The sequence below is a fragment of the Eptatretus burgeri genome, chromosome 11, assembly GCF_056783735.1.
Source record: "Eptatretus burgeri isolate ZD-2024b chromosome 11, Ebu_testis_v1, whole genome shotgun sequence".
NCBI classification, from domain to species: domain Eukaryota; kingdom Metazoa; phylum Chordata; class Myxini; order Myxiniformes; family Myxinidae; genus Eptatretus; species Eptatretus burgeri.
Genome location: NC_140971.1, coordinates 98,304,181 through 98,332,094, shown reverse-complemented (window position 1 = coordinate 98,332,094; position 27,914 = coordinate 98,304,181). Strand labels below are relative to the sequence as shown.

The window sequence follows — 27,914 nt, the reverse complement described above, 5'->3', positions numbered from 1 at the left end:
CACATGCAAGGGTCGTATTTGTCCCTTGGAGTGGTATCTCGCAAAATGTAAGTAAACCTGTGACAGACAGCAGATGGTGGCTGAGGAACAAAAACACTGGACATTGGAGGATTGGAAAAACATTGCACACACACATTATATCTTCTTCTTCTTCTTTCGGCTGCTCCCGTTAGGGGTCACCACAGCGGATCATCCGTATGATCCGCATCATGATTTAGCACATGTTTTACGCCGGATGCCCTTCCTGACGCAACCCTGGTCGCCTCTTACGACACAGGGATATGGTACACCTATTTTAACTGGGGTATACACCGGGCCCAGTACACTGGTACTCACTTCGCCAACCTCGGAAGGATGACAGGCTGAGTCAATCCCCTGGTGTATTAATTCAGTGGCCCAACGGGGCTTGAACTCAGGACCTTTTGGATCCCAAGCCACTGCCCTAACCACTGCACCAACACCAGGATATACACACACACACTATATATATATATATATATATATATATATATATATATATATATATATATATATATATATATATATATATATATATATATATATATATATATATATATATATATATATATATATATATATATATATATATATATATATATATATATATATATATATATATATATATATATATATATATATATATGTATATATATATATATATATATATATATATATATATATATATATGTATATATATATATATATATATATATATATATATATATATGTATATATATATGTATATATATATATATATATATATATATATATATATATATATATATATATGTATATATATATATATATATATATATATATATATATATATATATATATATATATATATATATATATATATATATACACACACACACACATATGTATAGAAAGGAGGAGGAGATTGGGACCATACACTGTGCAGAGCGTTGATGCTGCTGAAGCTGTCTCCTTGGCTATTGGGCACAATCCTGGACAGGTCGCCACTCTGACACAGTATACCAGCATGCTGGTACTCATTTTGCTGACCTTGGAAGGATGACAGACCGAGTTAACCCCACCTGGTATTGAAAGACCCACCCACATCTCTCTCCTGTGAATGGATGGAATAGTCAATCAGCTCTCACCTAATCAATTAAACACAGGTGGCTAAGATTATATCAATAAATTGACACCTCCCACACACCTCCAGCCAAAGAAGCTGCATAAAGCAACCAAGAAGGCCAACACAAGGCAAGCACTTACCTTGCGTAAGCCTTCTTGGTTGTTTTATTCAGCTTCTTCGGCAAGAAGAGAATGGGAGGTGGCAATATATATTGTATGTATATATATATATATATATATATATATATATATATATATATATATATATATATATATATATATATATATATATATATATTGTTACGGTTGTGGAAGTTCACAGAACACCATTCAGGCTTCCCAGAAATCAGTAATGTCGATAAGTGTGTGTTCAGATTAGATTTCTCCACCGATGTCGAAAGGGATTTATTCGTGTAACCGGGCTGTGATCTTTGAGTCAGCCATTATTCTTTTCCTATCTTTATTTTGGAAAAACCACGACTTCAACAACCACAACCTCTACTCCAACAACCACAACCACTACTTCAACAACCACAACCACCTCTTAACCAGGCCATCCCCACCACAAAGCAACCACAACATCGCCTCACCTTCATCTCCGTTACGCCGCCATATTTTCGCCAGCCACGGCGAATCCCACGGATGAGCGGCATCTCCGCCGGCAGACGCGGGGGCTGATGATTTCCACAACGTCCGCTTTCCATGGCTGATGATTCCTGCAATGTCCGCGCTCCACGTGGTTGATGATTTCACCCATGTCCACGCATGTCCGAGCTTCGCGATGAAATTGGATCAAAAGATCAAAAGGGGCAGAGCCAGCGAGGGGTGAAGGGTGAGAGGTGAAAGATCAGACCTCCCACGGACCCCATAAAAAGGCGCGCTGGAACGCACAGCGAGTCAGTTCTTGCCGGCAGAGGAGTGGAAGTCTGGAGTCGAGCTGGCGTCGAGTCGGAGGAAGCCAGCAGCCTGACAAGGTTCGAGTCCATTGGAGGGCAGTCGGAGCTTGGAGCGCAGCCAGCCTGCTGTGCCATGCAGAACAACGGGTCGGTGGAGAAAGCCGGAGAGAGGTCGCCGGCCGGCGACAGAACGGTCTGAGCCAACGCTGAGGAACAGGCGGGCTCTTAAGAGAGCATCAACTCTTGAAAGAGCAAAGGCCCGTTCGTTCCTCTGAGGCGTCGTCGACTATGCAGAACCACTAGGCCACACAGCGGGGCCCGGGCCAAGCAAGTCGCGCAGCGCCAACTGCTGTGTCGACGAAACGTCGAGGGTCAACCAGCGAGTCACCACGAAGGTGGCAGGTAACCAGCACAGCCTCTCGGAGCTCTTGCGGTCTCCACGGCTCCGTGAACTATTAAAGGCCCACGAGGTCCAGTTTTGCCCCACCCTTTCCTGGGGTTTTTCTTTGTATGAATGTCGTGGCGCCTTGTCCGTCAAGTAATGAACTGCGAAGTGATTGTGTACATAATAATAGAACGGTTGCAGTTCTTTCTCTTACTCGTTCCTGCATTGCTTTATTGACTACATGATTGCATACGTGTTTGATTGCATACGTGTTTGCATGCTTACGTGTGTACAAATAAATGTCCTTGTGTGAATGTTGACCTGTTCGTTGCGTCCTTTCCCTCAATTGAGCTGCCGTCATTGCGTTCAGAATATTAGCTGGCTTTTAATAGCCGATAAGATAATCGGGTCCAACGGGGCCTCGTGATAATACACTGCTCGGCAAATCGCAAACGAAGCGAGCTGCTTAAGCGGCTCGTTTCCAAGCAGGTCCCGTTGAGGTATAAATCCCCGGCATTACTGTCTACGCGCATACTTAGGTAAATCGACAATTCGGCAATCGGACCCTGTCACGCATGGACAGAATAGTTGGCTGATTTATGGTGTGATTAAAAACACACCCGTAGCTGGATTTCGGCGTTGATCCGAAAGCTGCGACTGGGTTTGCCACGTCCCGATGGGCGCGCGGCGGCGATTAGTTAAAAGCGGTCGCTCGCACGCCGGAGTGGTTAGAAACCACAACTATATATATATATATATATATATATATATATATGTGTGTGTGTGTGTGTGAAGGGGATATTGTTGATTGATGAACAATGACCCCCCATCTCGGAAATAGATCATTGCAGATCTTTCAAAATCATTGTTGGATTTACAGTTACATCCCGAACCGGTTTCCTTCGTGCCCGGCTGCTGAGTTTGGACGGGCGACCTGATCTTGGTAGAGTCTGGGTGGTATGATACGTCTTCCAATTTTTCATGATGGATTTCATCGTACTCACAGGGGTAATGAGTGACTTTGAAATCTTCTTATCACCCTCTCCTGAATGGTGATTCTCCACCACTTCATGCCTGACCTATTTGGAAAGCTCCTTGGTCTTCATGTTTGCCTTGTTGATTGAATGAGTTTCAGCTTCAAACTCCTTCGATAAGTGAGGAAGATTAATTTCTCGGTTGAGCCACTGATTACATACAGGTGAAACCTATTACACTTATTCTGTAACCTTTCAAACAAATAATTTGCTCCTGAAGTGACTTTGGGTTCATTAGGTAAAGGGTTTGAACACTTATGCAACTTAGAATCATCTGATCTTCTCTGTTAATCAAACTTATTCACATTTTATCTGAATTTTTTGGCTTTATCATTTTGGGGTAGTTTGTGAAGACCCTATATATTAAGTTTGATTTGAAAGCATCATGGAAAAACAAGTTCACGTGGTATCAACATGTGAAAACGTTGGAGGGGGTGGGGGTGAATACTTTTGCAGTCCACAGTATACGAGTCACATCTATTCTTTTGTTTTTTTTTGACCGGCTGCAGAGGCTGATGATGCTGAAAGAACCAAAATCCTACGTGACAATTCAAAAAGATTCCCAGTTTGCAGTGACAATGCAAAATGCCGTGCTGAACTGGTCATCTCATACAATTCTGCCCTCGGTATCTTCAACTACAAAACAAGCTGCGTCTGAAGGCACTTCTACTTGTAATTCAGTACCGGATAAAGACAAGCCATCATTGCAGAAAATGAATTTGTACCTGAAGAGGGTAAGTCGAGTATATGATGTGAATTATAAAATGCATTTTAGCCACACATTTTGCTCTGATGAAGGGCTAACACACAAAATGTCAGAACCTTCTTACTTCCCGTGGTGATTGACAAACTTTGATCAACGTTCTTTCAATTCCTTCCTTTATCATGTAATTTGAGGACACATATTTTGTGCTTTTGAAGAACTTGTGACATTGACGAAGAAGAAACTTGGGTTCTTGATTGAAGCAAATTATTTGAAGAAAATGCAAAGGCATTTGCTCATGAAGGGAGCAAAGTTAATCATATTCAGCACTTCATTAATATTGTCGTGTCGACGGAGTCGCTAACACGGCCCTGCCACGCTGAAGCAATGTGTTTCATGAATGGCCGAATTAAATGAAGCCCTCAAGCAGGAAATGCAGTTCCTTCTCCCGGATGGCATCTGTATCCCGCTGGTCTCTTAGAACATTGTTTTTTTTTTTTTTTAACCCAATTTATGTCTCTCACAGGGATTTCAAAATGGGCCATAATGGTTTGTGTGTGCAAAAGGTGGGAATCAGGTGGATTCCTAACGAATAGCAGGTTTATTTATTTTCAAAGCACAAGACAACACAAATGAAAATCTCAGACAAAAGGCAGATTTAAATAAATAAATATATATATATATACAAACTGAACTCAGGAATCTGAAATGAATGCTCTTAATACAGCTATGTTGAAACTTATGGCCCCTCAAGCACTCAATCACTCATGCACAAAGGGTGGAAACTAGGCAAGGACTCCTAGATATAGCATGGGTAACTCTCCAGTTTGGGCAGCTTGGGTGGGGGGAGATCTTGGGGGAACATCAGCAGGTTCTCTGGACACACAACCAGCTGGGCTGGTCTCTCAACAGCACTAGCTCGTCACCCTGAAACGATCTACAGAGACAACGAAGTCCTGACTGCTCCAACTCACAAAGCCCTCGATGTCCTGACTCGAGAGCAATTACGAGCGTCCATGCGCGGTCTTTTATCCCCACCCCTATAGCCATGCCGCAGGCCTTTGAGCACACGTTGCTCATGGCCCATCATTGTGCAATGAGGTTGCACCAAATGGGATGTTGTCCAAAGCAATGATACACCTTCAGCCTGCCAATAACATCACCCCCGAGGGGTCTTTGTGTTGGTAGGTGCAATGGCGGACTTCTTTTACTCAGAGCACGGGCCATGAGATTGGTTTATCGGCCCACAGATGAACACATCCAAATCCACCCGTCTCATTACCTTTGCTGGTGCCTTGTCTGCTCTTACAGAGAGGACACGTATGAATTACACTTTTCTATCTAATACCTATGTCAACTATGCCACCACTCATGGCATACATGAAAAGAGGACACCTTCCTTATAACTAGTCCCTGGTTACAGGAAATGTTCTATCCTTGACACACTCCGTCCCGCCTCTCTCAGCTTCTCCTTTGTCCGATCCCTTTCAGCAGACCCCTCTTCCCCGTCCCCTTGAAGCTGACCCCATGTCCTGCTCCTCCCATCTTTCCCCCATCCCACACCCTCCAAGTCACCTCCCCTTCACCCCAGTCCCTCACTCTCCCAGCATCACTCCCATCCCAAACCCTCCCAACGGCCTTCTCGCTGTCCCTCACGGTGTAGACCTCAAACATCCAAGGTCTCCACTCCAACCTGACATATCTCTCAATACCAGACATGAAAACAGAGCCATATCCCTAGACATATTGCCTGCTTTTGACATGGTCTGGCACCCTGCCCTGCTCACCAAACTCTCTTCCTATGGTATCCAAGGCAATCTCCACTTATGGCTCGCAGACTTTCTCTCCTGTCGCAGTCAACGTGTGGCCCTAAATGGAGTTCTTTCATCCCCTCTTCCTGTCCAGGCTGGAGTTCCTCAAGGTAGCGTTCTGGGCCATGTTTTTCTTGTTTTCATCAACGATCTCTCCGACTCTCTGGAAAATCCTCTATATCTCTTTGCTGATGACTCCACCCTCTGCCGTACCATCTGTCATCACTCAGATTGGCAAGCAGAAGCTTCTTCGCTCTCTGCAGATGTGAATAAAATCACAAACTGATCCAACACGTGGAACATGTATTTCAATCCTGACAAATCTCACACTCCCACTATGTCTCTCTGAAAGGACTGTTTCGACCCCCCCCCATTTATTTTCGCAACAATCCTCTGGAAGAAGTCCTTTCATTCAAGCTTCTGGGTCTCACTATCTGCCACGATCTTTCTTGGGAAAGCCACATTTCCAACCTGGCCTCCAAAGCCAGTCGCTGACGCGGAATCTTCCATCATACAAATTTCTTCCTCGGCCCACCTGAGCTCCTGACCACATTCAAAGCTTTCGTCCGCAGCTTGATGGAGGACTGCTCTCCCCTCCGGGCTGGTGTTCCTGCCTCTCACCTTATGCGTCTTCACACTGTGGAAATCAGGACATTGAGGATCATTGGTATCTCCCACGATGAGGCTGAGTCTTTGAGCCTCTCGCTCTCTCACCGCATGCAGGTCGGTGGTCTTTCTGTCTTCTACCGTCTCCTCTCTGGTCTCGTTCCCCCCTCCCCCCCCCCGCTCTATCTGCGCTATGTCCTCCCCCCCACCCCACCCCCATATTTTCACATGGCGCTCAAGGAATGCCATTAATCCCCTTCTGGTAAAACTACTAAAATCACGAATCACTGCTCACCTTCACTCTTTCATTCCTCTTTTTTTCCCCACCTTTCGAATAAACTCCCTCACTCTCTTCAATGCCATTCTTCCCTCCAGGCCTTCAAAACAGCTGTGCACAATCACCTCTTATCTTCCCCCATCAAAATCCTCGATCTTTTCTACCCCCGCTAATCCACCCCAAACTCACCTCCTTAAAATTCCCTGCTTTCCTTCCTGAAAGTCCCTGTCGTGTAAGGACCTGAAAGTCCTTACAATGCATGTTCCATGTGTTGGACATGTTTTTGATTTTATCCAGATCTGCAGTGAGCAAAGAAGCTGCTACTTGATGAGGGTGGAGTCATCAGCAAAGGGATAAAGAGGATTTTCCAGAGAGTTGGAGAGATCATTGATGAGAACCAGAAAAAGAACAGGGCCCAGAACGCGACCTTAAGGAACTCCAGCCTGGACAGGAAAAGGGGATGGAAGAACTCCATTGAGGGCCACACGTTGACTACGACAGGAGAGGAAGTCTGTGAGCCATGAGTGGAGATGGCCTTGGATACCATAGGAAGAGAGTTTGGTGAGCAGGGCAGGATGCCAGACTGTGTCAAAAGCACGCGATATGTCGAGGGATATGGCTCTGATCTCATGTCTGGCATTCAGGACCTCCATCCATTGTTGGGAGAGAAGAAGCAGCATATCCAGGGTAGAGTGACCTGGTCTGAAACCAAATTGATGATCGGAAATGAAGCCATTGGAGAAGAGGAAGGATTTAATGTCTGAAGTGATGATTGATTCCATAACCTTGCTCATGATTGGGAGAAGGCTGATTGGTCTGTAGTTGCAGGGATCTGTTTTTGAACCTTTTTAATGCAGGACAGTAATGTTTGCTGATTTCCAAGCAGATGGCAGACGACCTTGAGCAAATGAGAGGGTGAATAGAACAGAGAGAGGGTGAGCAAGAGCAGAGGAGCAGATTTTGACGACACGTGGGCTTATACTGTCTGGACCAGTTTCAGTATCTGTGTCGAGGTTTGACAGCAAGCTCTCCACTTTGTCAGACGAAAAGGACACAGAGTCCAGGGACAGTTGGGTGCAACAAGCTAAGGTGGTTACAGAAAGTGATGAGTTTCGGATATGAATTAATGATTGAATACATGTGTCATGATTGTGATGTCTGTGAGAGAGCCTGAAGTAGTTGTGCTGTCAGTGATTATTCATCCCTCACCTGAGGATCCTTCATTAAAAAAAAAAATTTTCAACAAAGAATAATTCGTCCAAGCAAAGCGAAGTTGATACCGTTTATTCCTAATATTTGAAACACCCTTCAACCCTTCCCTGCATAAATCACACCTTTAGGAACACCGGACAAATCTTCCATCCAATCATCATGTAATTTTGAGATATAAATTAATCTCTTTTACTCTCTATTCCTCTCTTTTATTATCAGTCTCTCTAAGGAGAAGTGAATTATTGCAGAAATTCTTTTTCTGTAAGGCTCACTTGGCTGCACCTGGATGGGTTTGAGGGGAGTGGGGTCGCGACTGAAACCCGAATCCTATCCAGGTTCCGACCGATGACTCCATCTTTGCTCTTTACTTCTTGGGGTTCCTTCTTGGTCTTCCATTTGATTTGTTAAAAGATTCTCCATTGGGTAAGCGCTCCTATTTTGAAAGCATCCCGTATTTCTTTTTCAAAATATGTTGTTTGCAAGAGGCAAAGCTTTCGATTTCCGCGTGCGAGAATGACCGTCCGGTTCGGCCATTTTGACCAGCCTCAGGGAAATATCACGCTGTAATGAAGGCAGTTACTATTAGAGTGTGGATAGGAACATAAGCGCTGTCCTCTCACAGCGACTTGTGTAAATTTTGTCTCACCAGTCGCGGAGGTCTGAGATTTCCAGCGCACAAGGTCTGCATTGGCAGCACATCCTGATGCAACAATATATATGTGTGTAAATACACATACACACATGTCACGTCACATCAATGTCCATGTGTTTCCTGCTCCTTTCCGAACCCCCTCCCCAAGTCAAATTAAGTCGATAAAATGGAGGATTTAATTATTGTGGTGTTGATAATGTGTCGGCATGATGGGAAAAATGGCCTACTCCTATATCGGATTTCCTTGAGTGGGCTAATACTCATTGTATTCTTTTGCAAGTTTGAAAATGTAACACTTCCTATTTCACTTTATGTTTTGAATAGGGAGAGCTTCTTGGAGTGTGTGGAAATGTTGGCAGTGGGAAGAGCTCTTTGGTTGCATCATTGTTGGGCCAGGTATGTGTCTGTGTATGTATCTTTCAACATATTTAAAAGTGAAATGTTTGTTTGTTTGTTTGTGACCCTACTCTTCTGAGCTCCCAAGGTTAATCACCACGAAACTTTTTATAGGATCACATTGTTCACCACGGTGCACCTAAATATGGGGTTTAAACAGTCATTTTCTCACAATTCATAACTTATAAACACTCGAGCTGCCACCTGTCACCGTCTCCACAAATGTTGGTTCATTTTTTCAATGCTTCATAAAAAGCCAAACTTTCTTCGGATTTCAACCCAGATACCAATATAATTGGTGAGGTGGTGAACTCCGATCGTCATGTATGGTATGAAATGTGAAAAATAACTGTTAATTTAGATCTCACCATGATCAGTAAGATCGAGGAAGGAGTCACGTGACCTCTCAACTGCGCTAATCTTTGAAAAACAAAAAATAGTACATTCATAGATTTAGAGGTAATTTTACTGCCCATTGAACAACTTAACTCTTAAGGGTGAAATAAGAGGTTGAAGAAAAAAAAGGTTACCATCTTAGCTAATTTCACCAAATATACACCTCCAAATATTCATCCTATAGTTTAAAAGAACCACGTTAACAATATGATTTTATTTTTGATCTTCAATGTCTCATCTCAAATGAGCAATTTTTGGGAGTGTGTGTTGTTGGTAAAAACGGGAATTCAGTGTAAAAATTCAGTGATGGGATATCGTAGTGGGTTGAGCCAGTAACCTTGGCAACCGTTCATTTTTTTGTTTTATTTTTTCAAATTGTTTCTGGTCACTATCACAGAAATATTCAATCACAGGTGAGATATACAGTATTTCATTTCTTACAATAATTATCGATATCTCCGACCTCTTAATGAGGTCTTATCTTGGGGGCCATTCAAAAATTATGTACCGAATGCATAGGGGTTTGGGTTTGGAGTGGGGTGGTGGTGGGTGTACGTCCAAACATTATTGAGTTTATTATCCATTTTCATTAGCCTTTACCAAAAAAATTTCTTTCTTGCGAGACGCGGCGCTCAGTGTTGTTGTTGTTGTTCTTCTTCTTCCTCTTCTACTACTACTACTTCTTCTACTTCTTCTTCTACTACTTCTTCTACTTCTTCTTCTTCTTCTTCTACTTCTTCTTCTTCTTCTTCTTCTTCTTCTTCTTCTTCTTCTTCTTCTTCTTCTTCTTCTTCTAACAAAACCTTTTGGACTCGGCTCTTTTATATACAGGATCCGGATCTCCTTAAATACTAAACACCTGTACACATCCGAGCATTGAGGGTGCCTTTTGAGAGCGTCCATCATGAACTATTAAATATATTCGGACATTTGCTTTTAAGTTTCGAAAAGTTCACGTTACTATTTAAAGATTATTCCATTTAATATATTGTAATTTCGTAAATACACTATTTTCTCGTCATGAACGAAGATCGTCCATGACGGACATGACGTGACGGCACGTGACGCAATATCGGAAGTTGTTGTTGTTGTTTTTTGTTTGTTTGTTTTTTTAAATTCTTCTTCCTCTTCTTGTTCTTCTTCTGGTGAAGACAAAACCTTTAGGATGTGGCTCTTGGACACATTTGTCCTTGTTTTTTTCATTAGAAACCCTCAAATGGAGATAGCAACCAAAGTATAAATTGTAGCGTAAATGGCTCGACTTACATCGAGCTCATTGCGGCGGAAGGTTAAAATCCTGTGATGTACCGAACAGTTTACAGTCCTGTGGAGACGTTCCAAATGATGGCGGACTACGTGCACATGAATCGTGAGGAGAAATACGAGAACCTTAAAGCTTTTGTTTAAACCAACAGGTTTATTTCCCAAAACCAAAGGACATGACCAAGGAATGGCGGTCATGGCGGAGGAGACGATGGTGGGTAGGGAGGGAAGGAAGGGAATACAATCCTCCATCGGTCCGTTCCAACAATCCCCCTCTCTGCCTTTCTCAATCCCAAAATAATCCCCTTCACCCTCCAAGCAATCAATAAATAACGAATTATATGCAGTGAGATAAAAATGAATCGAAAGAAATGAAGGCACCTCACTCCTGATTCAGTCACAGATGGGAAAGGGACAAAACTGGGGGATTCAGCTTGTGCTGGACCTCATCACGATGGCGTGTCATGCCTGCAAACCCCGAAGGGCATCCAGCAGTTCATATGAGGCAAAGTCAAAAGCTGTCACAAAGCAGATAAAAAGCAAAGCTACCGACCTGGTTTAATCCTAATTAGAGCTTATCAGGGCAACATATTGCTGTTCATTCCACTTGTTGACTTTTGAAGCCCTTTAGACTTATAAACTGGTGTTTTATGCCCCACTCACTGTGACTGGTGACGCCAGATTGAATTTGGCTCCAACAAGTGCCATCTGCCGCATGGGCACATTATGTTACATTCACAAATCACAACCAGGAAGCACCACTGATGCTTCCTGATATTAAGCAGTCGGGGGAAGTATAAATGCACTGATATTAAGCAGTCGGGGGAAGTATAAATGCAATTACGAAATTCTCCTGACTTCGGCCAACATCGTGATAATGACCCCGTCATGCCTGTAAAACCCGAAGGACATCCAGCAGTTCATGTGAGGCAAAGTCATCCATCCATCATTATATATATATATATATATACAGTTTATTTTATTAACGTATGCTACAAAAGCAGCACTGAACAATCCAGACTACTCAAGCATCCCAGAATACTGTCAGTTAGATTTTGAAATGTGAAAAAATAATCTTAACTGATGCTTTGATACACTCGGTATGCCGAGAACGTATGACGTCAAGACGTCCTCGGCCAGGAAGGACGTACAGTAGCTTTTAACTTTTAACCTCGGCAGCATATGAGCAATCGCGTTTTCACTCGTACTAGCAGTTATTTCGAAAGCAATTGGTTATTTTATATGAATCGGGTATGCTTTAGAAATGCATGTTGTTTCTCTTTGTGAGTTTCAAAGAAAAATAACATTGATAAGTCCCGATTTCCGAGCCGTTTGCCGTATTTACATGTTTTCTAAATTACCGAGCCAAATTTTGTTTTTCTACCCATCACACAACAATTGCTAGTTGTCTATAAAACAGCTATGTACATCACCTTAAAACGTCCGCAATGCAACGTTGTTTTTTAAATTTGCCCAAAACAAGGTTGAAAATTACTCAATATTTAGGTCATCTCTGCTGAGATGACCTAATAAGGCCGGACCAAATGTACGTCCGTCCGTCCGTACGTCCATCAACAATTTTTCTTTCTGATCTTGATGAAACTTAGTATGTGGGTTGAGGTCGATGAGTGTTGCACAACGATATAACTTTTGTCCGGGTTCAAGGTCAGGGACGAGGTCACGTAAGTTATAAAAATCGCCATTTTCAAAACCTATCTCATCTGCCATTTGACAAGATATTCGGCAACTGTTTATTGATTATAATAGTAAAAAATATTATCTTGTATCAAACTGGACAGATTTTTGAATTTCCTTCCCATTTGATCGTCACGTGATCTGGAAGATGGCCAAAAACGCCGATGCGATTCACAAAGAAGGAAGGAAGGAGAAATGAAATATAAATATAAAACACATTTTTAGCCTTTTCTATTTGTACATTTTCTGCCGAAGGTGCAAAAGTTTCAAAACCCGAAATGCAAACGTCGGCATTTATTTTCAAAATATAATTTCGTGCGCGCGCGCCAAAATGCCGAGTCATCTTTAACCAAACTGCGTAGTAGAACTGTGCAGTAGTCCGGTCATGGCTTCTGAGCAGTGGCCAGCGTGGTTCAGATTGACTGTGGTTTCTGGGGCGAAGGTAATTGTTAAGAAGTATGTCGGCGGTATAAATTCGAGTGACTGTATTGGTGATTTTATCACGCAACATCTTGACAACGAATATTCTGGCCGAACGATTGCATCAATTCAGTGCATCAGCAGGGATAATTCACAGGCTCCTCTCGATCGTGCCGATATCTAACATAATCACCGGCAGACAGAGGGCTGCGGGCTGTGGGGCGAGGCCACGGATCCCGGATGATGGGAGAAGTGATAAATTATGCTACATGCTTCAGGCTTTCTGATTAATATATCAATGAGTACATTCCATAATTAATGAATTAATAATTAATGAATCTGGCATACAAAATTTTTTTTCATACCTGACATGTTACTTTGTGCAGTCTCACGAAACTTCTGTGGAATTAATAATTAATGAATTTGCTCACTCGCACGATTTTTCAAACCTCAATATCTCTATAAATACTTGACCAATTTTCATTCTGAAAGTTGCATTATAATCAGTGAAGAATAATCTACAGGATTATCATAATCTCCGAGAATTAAGCCTATTTTTTCGTTTTTTCTGCAACCGGAAGTGAAATGTCCCCAGAGAGTGGACGAACCGGAAAACCACGTATTGCACTTACTGGTGATTCTGATGTGTTAATCCGGGTACGAAATGAACAATACATATTTATTAATTATGCCATTAGTAGTATTATCCTAGTGTATCTCTGTAAACTATTTCAATCGAAACGGTTAGTTTGGACTGTTTCGCGGTTACCTGAACTGAACATTGAGAACTTGTGGTATTATAGAGATGACTGTCACCCCCACACGGGGGTAATTTTTTTGGGTTGTATACAGCACTGTAATCAGTAATTGGTAATAGACACTCCAATCAACTGATGCCAATTACCAAAAATTATGCTGTGGATGTATGTATGTATATACATATATATATATATATATATATATATATATATATATATATATATATATATATTGTCGCGGATTCGCGCCCGCCGGCGTGCGAACGGCCACGTAACTCGAATCGCGGCACGTCGCCCACCGGACGGACAATCCAGTCATGACCCTCTCGGACTAACGCCGGAACCAGTCACGGGTGGACCTTTCGGTCTCACCGCGATCGAGCCAATCGGCCCCCGCGTGGGATAGGGTTGCTCGCCAAATTCGACCTACCTAAGTACCCACACGGAGGGTAGACCGGGCGATCGCACCTCGCCGCAGGTCGACTTCGGACACAGGCCACTTAAGCGACCCGTTCCGTACTATCGGGATAACCGAGCGGTGTTATCGTCGGCCTCGACGGTTCGATTAATTATCGGGCGTATTCAGCCCACTACCAACCCTTTACGTGAAGCAAGATGAGGATTCAATGAAAGAAATGACGAAGCGAAGCGGGAAAACAGTTCAATAATAAGCACATTTATTTCGCGGCACACGGGAAGCACACATATACAATTCCACCAAAAGCACATAGAAAAGAAGAAGACAAAAAGCAAATGCGACAATGCAGATCTAATACCGACTACGCGAGCACACGGCAACACTTATACAATTTTACTTCACAGACGGCGCCGACAACACATATTCCCAAAGCAAAAGAAAAGAGAACCACCCTCCAGGATGAGGGGGTAGGCGGGCCTGGGGCCGAGACCGTGTCGGGCCTACCCGTCTGATGATGAGACGCGGAGCGGCGGTGGTGCCTCAACTCCGCGGGCCTCGCGGACAGTGTCTGGTAGGGGGTGGGAAGGGGGCCCCCTTTTGTCGCACTATCTCAGCGCGGGGGGAAACAGGAGGGGGTTGCTGATGCTCGGGGAAATGAGGATTTCACCAAAATCGCGGGTCCCGCGACGAGCGTCTCCACCACGACCTCGGTCGCGCCGCCGGCCTTTCTCTCTCCTCAGTTCCCCGAATCCGACGCGAGCACCCCTCGTCCGCCTTCGCCGCCGCCGCCTCTCCACAGCTCCGTCCTCTTCACTCCGACTCCGCGAACTCCCAACTGCACTGAGCTCTTCCTCTGCTTCCAACTCAACTCTTCCTCCTGCGAACTGAACTGCTTCTCAACTTCCACTGGATTCGACTCGACTGACGAACGCAGTCGTTTTTATAAGCGCCGTGGCTTCGCTCTCTCATCTTTGACCCTCTGCCTCCGACCTTTCACCTCGCTCCCCATTGGCCCGAGAAAAAGTGGGCGTGAATGCTTTTTGATCCATGAATTTGCATATAGCGACCGCCCTCCAACGCCCTGGAGGCGGGGCCAAATCGCCCCTCGCTCACCGATTGGACAGAACAAAAGTGGGCGTGAGTCGTTTTTGATCCGTTTTTCTGCGGAAAGTCCGCGATGCTTTTGAACACGCTGCTCGGTGCGCGCTCTACACGAGTCCAGCATCGGTGCCCACGAGTGGCGCGAGATGACGGTGATGCGATGGTGGCGAGTTGTGACGGTAAAGGTCGTGGCGGTTGTGGTGAAGCGGCGTTGTGGTTGGTGGTTGTTGTTGTGATGGCTGTTGAGACGTGGTTGGTGGTGGTAATAATGGCGGTTGGTCCAAAATAAAGATAGTAAAAGAAAAACGGCTATCCTGAAGAGTCGCAGCACGCATGAATGACATTTATTCCCTCTAGACAACGGGTTTGGGCCTAACTACACATATACTTACCGAGATATCTCACCTAAGGGACCTGAATGGTGGTTTGCGAATTTGGTCAACCACAACAATATATATATATATATATATATATATATATATATATATATATATATATATATATATATATATATATATATATATATATATATATATATATATATATGTACGAGGTGTGTTCAAAATGTATCCAACCTTAATTTTTCGTGCGTAAACAAATGAAGCTAGGGAGGCGTGGTTTGGTGCACGTATGTAGGCGATCCTAGGTCGTATGCGTGAATATTTTCCCACCTGCAGAAGCTGTCAGTCGCCGACAGACCACCGATGAGTGAGGAAGTGTAAGTGAGCGCCGTCGGATTTTCGTTTTTGACAAAATGATGGATCACTGTGGTCTCATCGCCAGTGATCACTGTGTTGAAGAAGTTGTGATCGCTGTTCACAGTCTCCGGCATGTCCTGTGCGATCTCCAAATAGAGTTGCTTCTGCTCGATCGTTAGCAGCTTTAGCAAGAACTTCACTGAGATTCTCCTTAAGCCCAAATCCTCAGTCACAATGGAATGAACGGATCCAATGCTGACGCCCGCCTCGTGTGCAAGTTCTCTAATCGTGATTCGACGATCCTGCATCAGCAGGGTCCTCACTTGGTCAATAACGATCTCATTTCGGGATGTTGAGGGTCCACCAGAACGTCCTTCACTTTCCGCTGATGTGTGACCATCTTTGAAGCGGTTGTACCACTCTTTTATCTGTGTGGTCCCCATTGCTTCATTCCCGAAGGCCTGTTGAATCTTGCGGATCGGTTCCACTTGGGAATCGCCAAGCTTTACACGCAATTTGATGCAGTAGCGTTGTTCAAGTTTTTCCGTCATTTTGTCAAAAACGAAAATCCGACAGCGCTCACTTACACTTCCTCACTCATCGGTGGTCTGTCGGCGACTGACAGCTTCTGCAGGCGGGAAAATATTCACGCATATGGATTAGGATCGCCTACATACGTGCACCAAACCACTCCTCCCTAGCTTCATTTGTTTACGCACAAAAAATTAAGGTTGGATGCTTTTTGAACACACCTCATATATATATATATATATATATATATATATATATATATATATATATATATATATATATATATATATATATATATATATATATATATATATATATATATATATATATATCCTCCACCGGTCTAAAGTTGAAGAACACCTCCATTTTTCCAGTTTTTACTGAAATTTAAGTGGTTTAATGTTTCAATGTACTCTGAAATTAAAGCACAGAACAAATATACAATTGCAGATGGAAAAGAAATCATGGAGTCGTTTTGTTGAACAAAATTTAATCTAAAATTTTGACTCGTCAAAGTAGCCACCTATAGCAGATATAACAACCAAACATACTCGTGGCATTCTTTCTACAATGGAAATCAAATATTGTTCGGAAGGTTCTTCCCAACATTATTACAGAAGTTCCCACAAATGTGTTGCACGTGTAGGTTCCTTTGCTTTCCACCCTTCTGTCCAGTTCATCCCAAACCAGCTCGATGGGGTTTAAGTCTGGAGACTATGCTGGCCATTCCATAATTTGAAGCCTACCGTCTTGTTCTTTTCTTCTAGGGTTGTTCTGACATAGCCTGGAGGTATGTTTTGGGTCGTTATCTTGCTGTAGGATGAACCCCTGACCAACGAGGCGTAGACCAGAGGGTATTGCATGGCGCAGCAAAATGCTGTGGTTCAGGGTGCCAGTCACTCTGTGCAAGTTGCCAACTCTGGATCCAGCAAAAGAGCCCCAGATCATCACGCTTCCTCCTCCATGTTTGACAGTTGGTGTCACACACTGAGGAACCATCCTTTCACCTACTCGACGGCGTACAAAAACCCTGCGTGATGAACCGAAGATTTCAAATTTTGATTCATCAGTCCATAAGACCTTCTTCCAGTTTTCAGCCGTCCACTGGCGGTGGACTTCATAGCCCAGGAAAGCCTCTTTTTCTTATTTGCCATCTTAGCAATGGCTTTCTTACTGCCTCTCGACCTGTCAAACCTACAGCTTAAAGTCTTCTCTTCACAGTTGAAACTGAGACTTCCTTACTCCGACCAGTGTAAAGCTGTGCTTGAAGCTGCTCTCCTGTGAGCCACCTATCACACAAACTGTTAACTCTCAGAAACTTGTCTTCTGATTGTGTTGTGGCTTTGGGTCTGCCATACCTCTTCCTGTCAGAGTTTCCTCCAGTTTCCAAGTGCCTTTTGATGGTGTAGGAAACTGTACTCACTGACACCTTGGCTTTTTTGCAATTTCTCCAAAGGAAAGGCCGACACTTTTCGGGGTTATAATGGTCTGTCTGTCTTCCTTTGTTAATTCTCTTTTTCTTGCCATTATGATAGCTCCACCCTTCTTTCAGTGCAATATTGTCCAAATAATGCTTCAGAAGGTGTAGCAACACAGTCTGTTCCAACACTACTTTAATACAGATAGAGGGTTTGTAACTAATCAACAAAAGTTGGGACACCTGCAGGTATTGTTTGCATCAACTTTCAAGGCTGTTTACTTCCATTGCTGCAGAACAGCTGCAGTTGCTAACCCATTACTTGTTCCGTGAAAAGGGCTTTTCTTAACAACTCTGAAATTTACATTATTTTTCCGTTTTTGGTAATGTAAACTTTTTTATTTTAACCTCTAGCAGTTTATTGCTTAGCTTTGTTCCATTTCAGGTTATTCACTGGGCATGAACTGCTGAAATTTCAGTAAAAAGTGAAAAATGGGGGTGTTCTAAAACTTTGGATCGGTGGAGAATATATGTTTATTTATATTTATATACATTTTTTTGAACATACACACATGTATAAATAAAAAAATATATATTGTTGCGAATTCGCGCCCGCCGGCGTGCGGACGGCCACGTCACTCGAATCGCGACCGCGTCGCCCACTGGACGGACAATTCAGTCGTGACCCTCCGGGAACGATCGCCCGGAGCCAGTCACGGGTGGGCCTTTCGACCTCACCACAATCGTGCCAATCGGCCACCCGCGTAGGATAGGGTTGTTCGCCAAACTCGACCTACCAAAATACCCACGCGGATGGTAAACTGGGCGATCGTACCTCGCCGCAGGTCGACTCCGGACACGAGCCGCTTGGGCGGCCCGTTCCGTACTATCAGGATAACCGAGTGGTGTTATCGTCGACCTCGATGGTTCAGATTATTTATCGGGCATTTTGCACCCACTACGAACCCTTTACGTGAAGCAGGATGGAGGGTCAATAAAGAAAGGACGTAGCGAAACGGGAAAACAGTTCACACAATGCACATTTATTTCCCGGCACACGGAAAGCACATATATACAACCATACAGTCAAAATGCACATATAGCAACCAAAACAAAAGCAACAACGACGCAGAGTTAATACCGACTACGCGCACACACGGCAACACTTATACAGCTTTACTTTACAGACGGCACCAACACACATTTACACCAAAGCAAAGGAAAGAAGCCACCCTCATAGACAAAGGGGCAGACAGGCCTGTAGGCCAAATGTGCGCGTGACCTGGAGGAGCGGCCAGGTCCGCGAGACCGGGAGGGGGGGCCGACCCGCGTCCTCGTGACGCGTTGGCGGGCGAGCCGCAAATGTGGCCGCGCGGCTGTGCCCCCACTCCGTGCTCCTTGGTGGGTATCGTTGGCACGACGTTTGGAGTGGGGTGGGAACGGGGCCCCCTTTTGCACTATCTCAGCGTGGGGGAAAGGGGGAATTGTTGATGCCCTGGGGGAGGAGAATGGCTGGCTTGCTTGGGTCCCGCGACGAGATGAGTGATTTCCCCACACCGCAACCTCGTCGCCGACCGCCGTCCTTCTCGCCTCGGACCCGAGCTCCTTTGCCTCATCCCGCAACTCTTCTCAGCCGACTCCAGAACCCAACTCACTTCATTCGCCTTGCGCTCGCCTTCTTATAGGCTGGCAGAAGCAGCTAATATGCAAATATTCGGATCAGAATGACCTCGGGGGCGGAGCCATGGTCGCCCATTGGTCGGAGGAAATGGGGGCGTGAATCTCCCCTGATCCAAGAATTTGCATATATCGACTTCACACACACGCGCCTGGATGCGGGGCCAAGCCGCCCCACGCTCGCTAATTGGACAGAGGAAAAGTGGACGTGTAGCGTTTTTGATCCGAATTTTCCCTCGGAAAGGCCGCTATTTGCACTCGCGGCTCGGTGCGTTCGGCACCAATCACCGAATGGGCCCGAGACAGCCCGACGTTCAGTGTTCACAGGTGGTGCGGGAATGGCCGTAGAAGGAGAGAGGTGAAGGTGGTGGAGGGTTTTCGGTGGTGAGGGTTGATGGTTATGGTGCCATTGGGAATGGCGGTTTTGCGATGTTTGTGGGATTGAGTTGTGAAGGTCAAGGTCGTGGCTGTTGGCGTTTTTGTTGTTGTCTGAGGGTTGGAGCATGGTTGTAGTTGGTGACGATGGCTGGTGTGGTGGTTAAGGTGGTTGTTGTGTGATGGCGGTTCAGACATGGTTGGTTCAAAATAAAGAGAACAGAAAAACGGCTATCTCAAAGCGCGCAGCCCTGATGAATCACATAAATTCCCTCTAGACAATGGGTTTGGGCTAACTACACATGTACCTATCGAGATATCTCACCTGAGGGTCCTGAATGGTGGTTTGCGAATTTCCACAGCCGTAACAACATAAACACTTTACACAAACAATCATGAGGTAAATAAATATAAACACTTTACACAAACAATCATGAGGCAAACAAATATAGACACTTTATACAAACACTCATGAGGTAAGCAAATATAGACACTTTATACAAACACTCGTGAGGTAAATGAATATAGACACTGAATACAAACACTCATGAGGTAAACAAATATAAACACTTTATCCAAACACTCTTGAGGTAAACAAATATAGACACTTTATACAAACACTCTTGAGTTAAACAAATATAAACACTTTATACAAACACTCTTGAGTTAAACAAATATAAACACTTGAAACACACTCTTGAGTTAAACAAATATAAACACTATACACACACTCTTGAGTTAAACAAATATAAACACTTTATACACACACTGTTGAGTTAAACAAATATAAACACTTTATACACACACTCTTGAGTTAAACAAATATAGACACTTTATACAAACACTCTTGAGTTAAACAAATATAAACACTTTATACAAACACTCTTGACGTAAACAAATATAGACACTTTATCCAAACACTCTTGAGTTAAACAAATATAAACACTTTATACAAACACTCATGAGTTAAACAAATATAAACACTCTATACAAACACTCATGAGTTAAACAAATATAAACACTCTATACAAACACTCTTGAGTTAAACAAATATAAACGCTTTATACACACACTCTTAAGTTAAACAAATATAGACACTTTATACACACACTCTTGAGTTAAACAAATATAGACACTTTATACACACACTCTTGAGTTAAACAAATATAAACACTTGATACAAACACTCATGAGTTAAACAAATATAAACACTCTATACAAACACTCTTGAGTTAAACAAATATAAACACTTTATACACACACTCTTGAGTTAAACAAATATAAACACTTTATACAAACACTCATGAGTTAAACAAATATCGACACTTTATCCAAACACTCTTGAGGTAAACAAATATAAACACTTTATACACACACTCTTGAGTTAAACAAATATAGACACTTTATACAAACACTCTTGAGTTAAACAAATATAAACACTTTTTACAAACACTCTTGAGTTAAACAAATATAAACACTTTATACAAACACTCTTGAGTTAAACAAATATAAACACTTTATACAAACACTCTTGAGGTAAACAAATATAGACACTTTATCCAAACACTCTTGAGTTAGACAAATATAAACACTTTATACAAACACTCATGAGTTAAATATAAACACTCTATACAAACACTCATGAGTTAAACAAATATAAACACTCTATACAAACACTCTTGAGTTAAACAAATATAAACACTTTATACACACACTCTTAAGTTAAACAAACATAGACACTTTCTCCAAACACTCTTGAGGTAAACAAATATAAACACTTCATACAAACACTCTTGAGTTAAACAAATATAAACACTTTATACAAACACTCTTGAGGTAAACAAATATAGACACTTTATACACACACTCTTGAGTTAAACAAATATAGACACTTTATATACACACTCTTGAGTTAAACAAATATAAACACTTTATACAAACACTCTTGAGGTAAACAAATATAGACACTTTATACACACACTCTTGAGTTAAACAAATATCGACACTTTATACACACACTCTTGAGTTAAACAAATATAAACACTTTATACAAACACTCATGAGTTAAACAAATATAAACACTCTATACAAACACTCATGAGGTAAACAAATATAGACACTTTATCCAAACACTCTTGAGTTAAACAAATATAGACACTTTATCCAAACACTCTTGAGTTAAACAAATATAGACACTTTATACAAACACTCATGAGTTAAACAAATATAAACACTCTATACAAACACTCATGAGTTAAACAAATATAAACACTCTATACAAACATTCTTGAGTTAAACAAATATAAACACTTTATACAAACACTCTTGAGGTAAACAAATATAGACACTTTATCCAAACACTCTTGAGGTAAACAAATATAAACAGTTTATACACACACTCTTGAGTTAAACAAATATAAACACTTTATACAAACACTCATGAGTTAAACAAATATAAACACTCTATACAAACACTCATGAGTTAAACAAATATAAACACTCTATACAAACACTCATGAGGTAAACAAATATAGACACGTTATCCAAACACTCTTGAGTTAAACAAATATTAACACTTTATACACACACTCCTGAGTTAAACAAATATAAACACTTTACCCAAACACTCTTGAATTAAACAAATATAAACACTTTATACACACACTCTTGAGTTAAACAAATATAGACACTTTATACAAACGCACGTGAGTTAAACAAATATAAACACTTTATACACACACTCTTGAGTTAAACAAATATAGACACTTTATACAAACGCACGTGAGTTAAACAAATGTAAACACTTTAGACAAACACTCTTGAGTTAAACAAATACAGACACTTTATCCAAACACTCTTGAGGTAAACAAATATAGACACTTTATCCAAACACTCTTGAGGTAAACAAATATAGACACTTTATACAAATGCACGTGAGTTAAACAAATATAAACACTTTAGACAAACACTCTTGAGTTAAACAAATACAGACACTTTATCCAAACACTCTTGAGTTAAACAAATATAAACACTATACAAACTCTCTTGAGTTAAACAAATATAAACACTTTATACAAACACTCGTGAGGGAAACAAATATCAACACTTTATGCAAACACTCATGAGGTAAACAAATATAGACACGTTATCCAAACACTCTTGAGTTAAACAAATATTAACACTTTATACACACACTCCTGAGTTAAACAAATATAAACACTTTACCCAAACACTCTTGAATTAAACAAATATAAACACTTTATACACACACTCTTGAGTTAAACAAATATAGACACTTTTTACAAACGCACATGAGTTAAACAAATATAAACACTTTAGACAAACACTCTTGAGTTAAACAAATACAGACACTTTATCCAAACACTCTTGAGGTAAACAAATATAGACACTTTATCCAAACACTCTTGAGTTAAACAAATATAAACACTTTAGACAAACACTCTTGAGTTAAACAAATACAGACACTTTATCCAAACACTCTTGAGGTAAGCAAATATAGACACTTTATCCAAACACTCTTGAGGTAAACAAATATAAACACTTTAGACAAACACTCGTGAGGTAAACAAATATCAACACTTTATGCAAACACTCATGAGGTAAACAAATATAGACACGTTATCCAAACACTCTTGAGGTAAACAAATATAAACACTTTATACAAACACTCTTGAGGTAAACAAATATAGACACTTTATCCAAACACTCTTGAGGTAAACAAATATAAACACTTTATACAAACACTCATGAGGTAAACAAATATAGACACTTTATACAAACACACCTGAGGTAAACAAATATGGACACTTTATCCAAACACTCTTGAGGTAAACAAATATAAACACTTTACGCAAACACTCGTGAGGTAAACAAATATAAACACTTTATACAAACACGTGAGGTAAACAAATATAAACACTTTATACAAACACGTGAGGTAAACGAAAAAAGACACCGTTCTCATGTGACACCGAGTACAGACGAATCTGCCGTTGAGAAAGGACGGATACAAAACACCTCGTGCAGATCTAAAATTCAAATCATTATTTTGAGAAATTTATGAAACCTCCCACCCACCATCGAATGGATAATTGCATGGTCGTTCAGGTGGAAACTCAAAATGACAATTATATTTCGATGTTATCTCACCAGCGAATGTTTCTGCTGAACCCGTGATTGTGTTTACTTCCAGATCGGGAGCTGTTTCATCCTGATCCAAAATTAAAATCATACTTGTCTTGAGGTATTTATGAAACCTCCCACCCACCTGAGGGCATCCGATGGGACCCATAAACATTCTTCAGAGGGTTTGATGGGGATCGTGCCAAAACTGAGGGAGCAGTTTGGGAATGAATGGACAGACAGACACTCATGCTTTACTATATATTTATATATCACATTTACTTGTTTTTCTGAATTTGATTATATCTACTACCCTTTTTGTCATCCAACACAATTTGATCTTTCATAACCTTCTGGAGATACAGTATCATAATCCAGGTATGTTTAAGCATAACAGCACACCCACACCACACATACACACACAAAGTCAGATGACCAACACTTACATCAAATTCCTAAGAAGGTGAAGCAACATCCTCAAGATAAATTACACCTCAAAACTCGTGTTCAATGGCAGACTGAGATTAATTTCACTCAATCTAAGAGCCAATTGAAGTATTATGGATTCCATCTTGTTGTGGTTGTACTCACAGCAGATTGTGCTCTCTTCGTTGTGGATTTGGGGCAGGCAGGCCGATCAGTTACAATGTTGCTCAAAGTTCGACATCAAAAATCTGAATTTATTTTTAGCTTTAATACAGCAGACATGTACATCTGTTAAACGTTTTATTTTCTTTCATGTAGATGGAGCTTGAAAGTGGGGAAGTGTCGGTGAACGGCTCCATTGCATATGTCCCCCAACAAGCATGGATTTTACACATGACTTTGAGAGAAAACATCCTCTTTGGAGAAGAATACGAGGAAAAAAGGTATTTTTTAAATGTTTTTTTTTGTATACAAGGTTAAGGCTCATGGAAGAGCTGGAACTAAATGGATCAGGATGCAACAGAACAAAAGGAAAAAGAGAGAGAGGGAGAGGGAGAGGGACAAAAAAAAAAACACCAACGGCAGAGATTAAGGACAAAGGAGTGGGAGCCTTGGACAAACAATGGGTGTGGAGATGGGAATGCAGGGTAGGGGAGGAAGGTAGAATGCTTGAGGTAGACAATATGAACACAGAAGAAAACTCTCAGGAAGGGAAAACTGGAAATTTGATTGTTGGTTGGATTTAGGAGTGGGGGGGGGGGGCGTTAATGGAAGTAGAAAGTATCATGATTTTGGATGGGGGATGATCTGAGATGGTGGTGAACAGCAAGTTGTCTTGAAGACTTGCAGAGAACAATGAGATTGAAAAGAATGTGGAAGTTGGTTCAACAGGCGCGGAAAAAAGAGGATTGAATTCTGTGAGGTGAGTCGTGATCCTGCATATTTGAAATAAGGTTTACGTGCATTTCGGCTCTTGTGATATTGTGTTTTTGACCAAATTTGAAAAAATTATCATCTTATTATTTCGGCTGCCCACTCCTCACCAAGGATATGGTGAAAAGAGGAGAAAGAGGATGTGCAAGAGCAGCAGAATGGGTTTGCAGGACATGTGAGCCGATGCCATCCAGTGCAGTTGCAACATCAGAGTCGAGGGTTGCCAGAAAATTCTCCACATTCTCAGGTGCAAAATTAACAGTTCCCAGGAGCAGTTGGGTATGACTTGGTAGGTTGGGTACAAAGAGAGTGAGGGGCTGGGGACACATGATTTGGAAGCAAATGCAGAATTGAGGCATTCAGCCTTCTCATTAATGGAGTCAGTTGTGGTTGGGAAGTTGGGAAGAAAGGGAAGGGTTGGAGTAGGAGCATACTCTGGAGACACACTTAACAAGGTACCACCAGGTTTTAGAGGAGGGAGACAAGTTTGGAAGTTCATTCTCGAGGTTGGACCGATGTTGTTTTCTGGCCCCTCTCAGAGGGGGGAGACACATACACCATTTTTTGCAAATTATTTGTGGAATGAGCTGAGGTTGCCTTTAGTCAGGTTTGCTTTCCAGGAAGAGAAGGCAAGTTGTTTCAAAGCCACTACCTCAGCACAGGATTCAGTGTACCATGGGTAGGAAAAAGTGCAGGATAACTGAAGATGAGATGGGATGGAGCTGTGCATCAGAGAGAGATCGAGCAGGTTTCTGTAGAAGAATTCCCAGGCTGATTTAACATCAGGGGCAGCAGACATGGGAGACCAGTCCTGAAGAGAGATGGCTGCTTGCAGTCCCTGCCAATCTGAGTGAAATGCCAAACTTGCCAACGTCTGTGAGAACTTGCAGAAAGATGTTGCAGAATAGAAAAAGAGGAATGAAAGAGTGAAGGTGAACAGTGATTCGTGATTTCGGTAGTTTTACCAGAAGGGGGTTGTTGGCGGACCTTGAGCACCCTGCGGAAATATGGTGGGGACAAATCGCAGAGAGAACAGGGGGGGGGCGAGGCTGGAGAGGAAACGGTAGAAGACAGAAAGACCACTGACCAGCCTGCGGTGAGAGAGTGAGAGGCCCAAAGACTCAGCCTCATTGCGGGAGATGCCAATGATCCGAAATGCCTTGGTTTCCACAGCGTGAAGCCGAGAAAGGTGGGAGGCAGGAACACCAGCCCAGAGGAAAGAGCAGTACTCCATCAGGCTGCGGACGGATTGTACAACACACAGTCAAACAAGAGATGGGAGAGGAGGGGAAGTTGCAGCCAAAGGTACTCCTGGGGGTTGGGAGGTGTAAGATCAGGGCAAGGACAGTGGGAAATTCAGTTGTTGATATAAAGTGCAACTCCGTCGCCGGGGTGGGGTTCAGGCCTGTCAAATCGGAGGAGGCAAAAGCCGTGGAGAGACATTAAGGAGTCAGGGACGTCCTGTGGGAGGAAGGATTCTGTTAAACAGACATGTTCAGTTTATGGGCAGCACCCTGGATTGATGGATCTGTCAGGTTAGAGCAGAGACCTCAGATATATGAGGTCCACACAGTTAGGGACAGAGGAAGAAGCATTGGGAGGGTGCAGGGTGGCGGTGGGAGGGGGAGGCTTTGTGGGGCAGGGTGAGGGGTAAGATCTGAGTGGGTGGGGTGTGTAGGGATGCAGAAGGGGGTGGAGGATGCAGAAAGGTGGTGGGGGGGGGCATGAAGTGGAGGGATGCTGATTCCAAGTTTCCAAATTGGACAAACGGAGATAAAGATCATGGAATGGGATGTAAGAATTTTTGTTGAATCCAGAAAGAAAGTTGGAGGTATAGATTTCCGGAGGAGGTTTGGTGGACCAAGCACTTAGCTGATGGACAATTTTGGAAAATAATCTTTGTGAAGAATAAGAATAAGAACGTGGTGATTGATTATTATTCCTTTCAGTGTGCTGGTTATGATGATGGTGTTTAAACCAGAACAAAAACAATCTCATTCACATTTAAAATGCATTGACCTGTTATAAATGAAGTCTGGTTGATAAATTAATCCCTCGTCGCCTATCCAGCAGTTGGTGAAGAAGAAAGGTTTCTTGGCGTCGAGCTGCCGCAGCTTTACGATGGCGTTGACGATGGGAAGCAGGACAGGATACCCATTTGTTTGGGCGTGGTCGTTCACCAAACAAACAAAATAGAACAAAAGTTAAGATCAAATGTTGGCGTGCTGAGCGATTCGTGAAATAGAAAAGGCTTGTAAGGAAAAGCACGTGAGTTTCGAACATGTCGGGATGACGAGCCCTCGTTAAGTGAACCTTGCAGTGTCCTCTATGACTGTTGGCTCACTGAAAGAATTGGCTACTAGTGTTCAGACGTTTTCTTTATTACATATATTAGCAATTCATGTAAAGAAAAATGAGTCACTACACTCGCTCTCCCTAGATCGATGACCAAAGAGACTATCGATAATAATCATGCAGACATCGGCCCTAATTAAATGCGTGTACAAACCTCTTAGGCCAATGCACATGTCTGCAGGAATGAGTTTTCCGCACATCCGATGTAGTTGGT

At 42.3% G+C, this 27,914-nt stretch overlaps 1 protein-coding gene across 11 annotated transcripts in view; it reads left to right on the top strand.

The window, feature by feature from the left end:
- ABCC12 (ATP binding cassette subfamily C member 12) overlaps positions 1 to 27,914 on the top strand; it is a 192,921-nt gene that overhangs the window by 92,730 nt on the left and 72,277 nt on the right. For all 11 annotated transcript variants that reach the window (XM_085847594.1, XM_085847599.1, XM_085847593.1 and 8 more), the window contains 3 exons: positions 3,947 to 4,171; positions 9,023 to 9,094; positions 24,731 to 24,855. In XM_085847594.1, coding sequence (XP_085703720.1) covers positions 3,947 to 4,171; positions 9,023 to 9,094; positions 24,731 to 24,855 — 422 coding nt within the window. The remainder of the gene's footprint in view (positions 1 to 3,946; positions 4,172 to 9,022; positions 9,095 to 24,730; positions 24,856 to 27,914) is intronic.